Genomic DNA, 7681 nt, shown 5'->3' with positions numbered 1-7681 from the left:
TTACATTTAACCTCCATCGCATACACCAATCTGTAAGAATATCGAGACATCTTTGCATTTCAAGTTCATTTTCACTAAGAATGGCAATATCATCGGCATATAACAGAAGACCAATTTTTTCGTCACCAATAGGATTATGATTATGATCGACAGATCAGAATTAGAACTATATTTGATCGTTCTTGGAAATTGATTTCAATGCTAATTAACAATAATTGGATTAAAATCAAAATGTCTTGAAATTCGATTTACACAGGGCCTGATGCCCCGCATATAAGTAATATTTTGGAATTTTTTTTATAAATAAAAGCCATTGATTTTCCAAAATGTAATCGTTAATATTTGTTCTGTTGAATATTGAGGATCTTTATTTGTTATCCTGAATAAACTCAGGTGATGTAGATTATGTGAAGCTTACTCATGTAACCCCCATATACTTTTTCATCAGTTCAATAAATGATAATGAAAATCCTAGAACCATTCACTCGTACATTTGTACCGTGACGAACATAATTTTGAAGGTTACATATTAAAGCTTTAACTAATATCCTTGTAAAGTAGTATTGAATTTTGACTTTTGATATGAAAGGGGTCCTTATACACTATCAGCTAAAAACATAACTTGTGTTTAACAGAAATTTCCTAATTCTGTATCGTTCTGTGGTTGGTTGCTTGCTGTTCAATCGTGTTATATTTAAAAATATTATATAATGTTGGTGGGTTTTGGGGTTTTTTAAAAGTTTTTTTGTTTTGTTCGTTTGTTTGTTTTTGTTTTGTTTTTTGTTTTTGGCTTACTGTCCTCGGTATTGCTCTGGGGCTCATGATTGTGCGACAAATTCATTTACTGATTAGTTTATTGCACACGAAAAGAAATGAGATTGTTTTGAATTTAATATCATTCAAAAAGAAATAAAGGATTTAATTTTAACTATATCGTGGGTATTAAATAATACTATTTTTTATTCAGTTGAAAATTCTTCGACATCAGACAAAGAATTCATCCTTAAACTGTTAAAATTAAATGGTCCTGACTTTCACAATTCAAAATGAAATGGACACGAATTTGTCCTTGAACAAGTTATTGTGATGCGATATAAATTTATAGTACGAGTTACTTTACAAGTGATAAACATGCAACAACGATAGTTGGAATGAATTAAGAATAAGTCTTATAAGATAAATTAAAAGGACAATAGTAGTTCGCATACAGAAAGGTAATGCAAGGTAGTATATTATCAATAGTTTTAGGCATTGCACTCTTAGCTCCAATACTTTGATTGCATAAAGTCGTAGGTTAAATCGAATTTCCTCTGTCAAATGTACTGCGTAATTACATTCATATACATGTATGTATCTAATAAACTTTTCTTTGTTTATTCTCAGCGAAGGAATATCTGCTTGATCATGCTAATGTAGTTATTTGACTGGGAACATTTATATTTAATTTAATATAAAGCTTTTGTGATACTCCAGTTTGTGACATTTTCAATGAACGATCTTTTAGCTCTTATTGAGAAGATTACTGGAAAAAAGCTCTCTATATGATTTGTAATTTCAAATAGTACCCATTATTAGATCGTTGGCATTGTTTGTGGGTCCTTTTCGTATCTATGTACATGTTGTAAATAAACATATTATTTTTCTGCAGATGAAACCCTACCCAGGAGCCAAGTTGGTGGTACGAATGGCTCGGTACGGCTGTACCAATCGTCCGTTCTATCAGATTGTTGTCACATGGAACAGGTATCCAAGGGACAGGAAAATCAAGGAACAGCTGGGGTTTTATGACAGGCTACCAAACCTGACTGGGGAGCAGGTCCTGGGGCTAAACTTAGACAGGATCCGACATCACTTCAAGCACGGCACAGAATTCACCCGCCCCGTGCTACAGTTACTAGGTATGATGAAAACTTGATTCATGTAATCAGTATCACTGTCAGTTCAGCACAGAACTATTCACCCTCCCTGTTTTTTGATACATCTAATCAGTATCACTTCAAGTATGGCACAGAATTCACCCGCCACAAGCTACAGTTACTAGGCACAGCACAGAATTCATCCCATCATCCCCCCCCCCCCCCCCATGCAACAGTTAATAGGAATATGCAATCACTATTACTTTAAGTACAGCACAAAATTCACACATGCTGTGCTACAGTTACTAGGTATGACAAAGACTTATTACTGAGTATGATGAAAACTTGATACATGTAACCAGTCTTACTTTAAGTACAGCACAGAATGCGCCCATGCTTTACTTCATTTGTTTGGTAAAATTCATTACATTTGCTCATTTCATGTCTGGATACCTGCTGGATTTCATTTTATCTCTTTACACATTTCTATCACATGCACTTGGGACATCAACTGTTTTTGTTTGATTTTTATGCTAAAATTATCTAACAAATATCATGATAATTATGCATATTCCATTATGTATCATGCTTTAAAAAAACTATCACACACAGGATTATGTTATATTTAAAGATTGATCCATTTTTATTTTTATACTTTCAGGTATTGTTGGCTATTTCCCAATTCATCCTTACACTCTGGTTGAGGCAAAAAGAATAACTCGGCGTCGAGAGGAACTAGAACAGAAATTAAAGGAAAAATACCTGGAGGAGAAAGAGGAGGAAACAGATAAGATTGTTCAAGATGAGAGTGACCAGTCAGGGGAGGAGGTCAAAAGTGAAAGTGTCGACATTGACCATTCACCTTCCACAGACAATCAGACAAAAACTGTAAAATCAGATGTAACCAACCTAGAGGAAGCTTTATCAGAATCTATAACTATAGCAAAGAAAGCCTCTGTATTAAAAATCTGAAATCTCTGTCTTTCAATTCTCATTTTTTGCCACAAGATACACAGTGGTATTGTCTTAAGGGTCTCTGACCCTCAGCCACAAATATATTTTTTCTTTGCCATAAAAATTTTATTCATCCTTCAAACTTTATAAATGAAATGAAAAAAATAAAAATAAATTTATTGATGGTCTCCATGCATTTTACAAAGTTATTGCAAATTTTCCCCAATGGACATAAGGGACAAATATACAAGTTGAGTTCAAATTTAAAAAAAAAAGTTGTGGCTTGAACTCCTTTACCTATTTGAGTCTCCGCGGACCAACTTAGCCAAGCATCTTGTTGAATAACTGATAGTAATATTAATCTTAGATAACTTACTCAATTTGTCTATGTAAAAGGCAGATTAACGGTACAAATCAAAAAATCCGGATAATTTAGAGTTACTGGACATGGCTGAAGATTGGAGATCGTTAGAAGTAAATCTCCCAATGGTGATTAAAACAATGGATTGATACTCCCTTTCTAACAGCTTTTCATCTGGCATAAACATGATAAATGCCAGTTACCTTTACCAATATGTATGACAGGATTTTATGTTGAAATTTATTTTGCTGATCTTCAGCCTAATTTAACGCGCGTTACTCAATTTGTATGCACACACCGCTGCAGTTATGAGGCTATATCTTTCAAAACATGATTCAATGCTTAAATACCAAGTAATGGAATATCACAGCGATACAATTGAATATAATCTAGTATTTAGTAAATCATTTATTTACTTGTAACATAGCAAAATATTCGTTTAAACTTTAAAAGTTAAGTTTCTTTTATGTATTAATTTTACTTCGAATATAAAAAATAGTGTGTGATAATAAAAGTTTTATTTAGATTATTAATTACGGGAGTTGAATAAGGATATTTATCAAGTATTTTGTAATTTTATTGAATTAATATTTTCCCGCCAAAAGTTTGATGGGCGATTGGTCAATTTATCATGTGACTTGACTGACCGGATAGACTGGTGTGACTCTGAGGGTGTTCTTCATATTGCTCAGAGTCCAGGTAGGAGATCGTATGTTTGGTTTAAGTCTATATAGTTTTCTATTTCAGTTTTTCAGTCATTGAGATTTGGATTTAATTATAGCTTATTAATATTTAACAAATTGCATGGTTAATTCAGTTACAACAGCAGTGCACCTACGTGGCCTTTAAACTTAGATTTATCAGTCGGCGCCAAAATTCCATAATTTTGGTAAGTCAGTATTTCAATATATTAATTTGTAAATAAATATGTAAATAACTCATTTTTATTATATTATAAATAGGTTCAGCAGAGATCACTGAATCGAATTCAAATGCAAATATATAGTGAAATATACAAGTGTTGTACATGTATAGTGTATTAGTATATACATGTATCACAGTTTATTTAATATTTGATGTTTATGGTTTATACATCAGATAATTATACATTATATTTAATGTTCCTTGTATTAATATATTTTACAGGGCCATTTATTTATTTATCGATAACATTTACCACCGAAGATAAAAAGTTGCTGAGCCACACAAGCCTTGTTGTCTATTATTAAAATAACCAAGGTTCACATACTCATTCATTCATCTATACATTTCATCATTAACTCATTCATGGGTTACTAGTGTTTGACTGGTATTCGTGTTCTGTCACGTGATTGTGTGATTCACCATATACGGTAATAGCTACAATATTTCTATATTTGGTAGTGGTAATACAGGTTTATATGGGTGTATATGGTCAGTACGCAAGTGTGCGTTATAGCACTTAATTAATAATGTTTTGCACAATGATTTTAGAACATAACTCGTTTGCCATCAGGCGGCGGCAGTTTTACGACTTGTCTGATCAAATAGTTTGAGACTGTCCTATTACGTTGAAGTTCTACTGAAAGCGAATTTGGTGGGAAATACTTTCTTTAATTGTTTTTATCTTAAAGTTAAAATGTCTAAACATTATAAAAATGTATGCGTCAATTACTACACTCAGTTAAAATGCCTCCCATAGTATCCGTAATATTGCAAAAAATTGCCACAGAATCGCTCCGAAACGATTTGGAGAAAATATAATGCACCTGTATTGAAAATAACAGTCAACTTATTCATAACAAACCATTTCGAGGCTGTAAATACCTTTCATCTAAAAATTTAATTCATATAAATGAAGAATTCAACACTTTTTCACCGACGTTTCTACTCGCTTCAAATTTACACCAACTGTTGATATTCGGAAATCTCGGGATTTTTCATATTAAATGCACAGTTAGAGTTATCTCCCGTATTTCCTTTGATGAACAGAATATGACAAATTTTCAATGAAAATTTACACGTAAGTGTGATAGTGTTGAATTTCGTAAATATTATTTTATGCATTTTTTATTTCAGCTTTACACAAATTAACGTTTATCATTACAATAATAAAATCATTCATATTAAAAAGTTGTGTTATACGTGTTATCCATTAAAGTTAAAAATAGCAAATAGTCAGTTCTATATTTAATTCTGGTTGTTGGTTGGCTGGGAGAATTTTCCCGCGGTGCGCGGCAGGTAGTTTTCTGGTGAGGGGTAGTTTTTGTCGAGCTCAGGAGAGCTGGACATTATATGTCTGAGATTATACAACTAATTACGACTTCTGACTTGACTTCATACTGTAAATTCGTTTACTTTTTAATTCACAGTTAAACTCTAATTAAATAGCGTGATATTTTGATTGTCTATACTCGGTTTTTACATAAACACTATTCAGTGAGAATGCTAAGTGTGAAAGCAGATAATGAAATTATTATTTGTTGGTATTTATCAAAAATAGTGTTCTATACGCACACATTATTGTTTAACAGGATCCTGACTTGATTAACAGCATTTGTCATAATTATTTGAAGTGGACCCTGATCCACAATCAGGTATTACAATATTTTGTTACCTAAATATATCTATAAATTGTTGTTATTATAGAGATGCATATATATGATATATCTTTAAATGTATAAATATATGATTTAGTAATGTTGCATATGTACGTGTAGAAATTACATGGATGAAGTTATTGTTTATGTAAGAGCGATAACTCATATAATTATGATCATCGTGTAATTGTTGTGAATAAACTGTTTATATCAATATCATGTTATGCATATTATAAGGCATACTCTCATTGTATATTTCAGGGTTTTCATTTTAATACAATATATATATATATATATATATATATATATATATATATATATATATATATATATATATATATATATATATATATATATATATATACCTGACTTATGCATTTGGTAGACCGATTGTATTATTTTATCTTTATTAGGGAGACCAGTGGATTAGGGAGACATATTTTGGTCTCCGTATTATTTTGACCTTGTCTAAAATGTAATTGGCTTATCTTTAAATGAATGAACGGTGTGTCTTTGCCTAAAATGCATCAATGTGTCTATTATTTGACATCCAATAGTTGCCTTTTGTCTATATTTTTTCGTAAAAAGGAATTCAATCTGCCTCCATCGTATAATTAGCAATGACTATTTTTCTGCATTTAGGAGACCAACGAAAACTTGCAATATTGCAAAAAATCTAACATATATAATTTGTTTAGCCTTTAATTATTCTAAATGAACTTGTTTACAAAATACTTTTTCACTTTTTATGTATAAAGCCTAACTAGAAAAAAAGTCGTTAATTTCTTGACCATGTCTGAACATTTGGCAAGTGCTCTCCGCCATTTGTTCCGAGTACTCTCGGAACGTCTCGGGTTAAAACAATGGACCTTTTAACGCCAGCGTGTTGCCTTTTAGGAATCAAAGCCATTTTATGGTAAGTACTTTTGATAATCCTACTACAATTGAACAAAGTAATGTTTTTATGAAGTTTTTTTTTTTAAAATATTCAAATAAAATAGGGCGATAATGTGTGCAACTTGACTATTTTACACCAAATGTTGATTAATCTTCGAGGACATTCGAAACGAAGTTAACAATAAAAGCATGATTTTCATTTCCACTGTACGTTTGATGTAATATGTAATTCAAGGATTTATCAGTACCTTCTCCAGAGCAAAAGTCGTCCCCATTCCCAATTGGAAATAAGTTCACTTCAGCAGCTGTCCAAATTATGATCCCAATTAGTATAGCAGTATTTTCCCCCAACTGGTAAATAGTTCTTATGTTTATTTCTTATAAAAAAATACTTAGTAAAATAACCAGAATGTCCATAAATGTTCAGTATTAACAAATGATTAAACCCATTTAGCAAAACTGCAGTCATAAAAGTTTCCAAACACGCTGTAAACATCGCCAACTTTTAATCCGATTTTCCTCTGTTTTTCTAAAACATCGTTATTTTGTGGTATACAGTACAGTACTGTAAATGGTACATGTTTTTTTTTTACACACACTAGACTGATATAAAAGTAAAAGGTAAATGTTATGAAATTTTTCAAACAGAAAAATACATTCTCAATTAAAAAGGGGATGTTGATAAATTCTTAATAATGTAATACTTTTATGACCAGTGTTGAAGGTGTTTATTTCAGGGAAAAAGACTTGTTCTAATAACTAAATATAGGAATATTATACATATATCTATATTGTGAAGTTAATTAGATTCTATTCAATTAAAGTCTAGCTCTTTGATTTTCCATTATGATAATAAATTCAGAAATCATGATGTATGCAACATATGATTTCTCCTAACTGCATGAAATTGTCGATACAATTTTCCCAATTCCCAAAAAATTGGCATTTTCAAAATAAAACAAAGGCTGAAAAATCCCTGTAATTATATAGCTAGTTTATTGAAAATGGACAAAAAAGTTAACCGAAGAAAATAG

General features: G+C 31.3%; 1 protein-coding gene across 2 annotated transcripts; it reads left to right on the top strand.

Moving 5' to 3' along the window:
- Positions 1-1094: 1094 nt before the first annotated feature.
- LOC128168911 (28S ribosomal protein S16, mitochondrial-like) lies at positions 1095-2834 on the top strand. 2 transcript variants are annotated; one of them, XM_052835077.1, is made up of 3 exons: positions 1095-1214; positions 1649-1898; positions 2518-2834. In XM_052835077.1, exons 2-3 carry the CDS (start codon positions 1649-1651, stop codon positions 2826-2828), a joined length of 561 nt encoding a protein of 186 aa, XP_052691037.1. In that variant the 5' UTR covers positions 1095-1214; the 3' UTR covers positions 2829-2834. The 2 variants fall into 2 exon arrangements, with proteins under 2 accessions (XP_052691037.1, XP_052691038.1); XM_052835078.1 differs by having other exon boundaries at positions 1098-1224.
- The last annotated feature ends 4847 nt before the right edge of the window (positions 2835-7681 follow it).

The sequence above is a fragment of the Crassostrea angulata genome, unplaced genomic scaffold (assembly GCF_025612915.1).
Source record: "Crassostrea angulata isolate pt1a10 unplaced genomic scaffold, ASM2561291v2 HiC_scaffold_67, whole genome shotgun sequence".
NCBI classification, from domain to species: domain Eukaryota; kingdom Metazoa; phylum Mollusca; class Bivalvia; order Ostreida; family Ostreidae; genus Magallana; species Magallana angulata.
The sequence above is the reverse complement of the archived record's forward strand: the minus strand, read 5'-3'. Positions and strand labels throughout refer to the sequence as shown.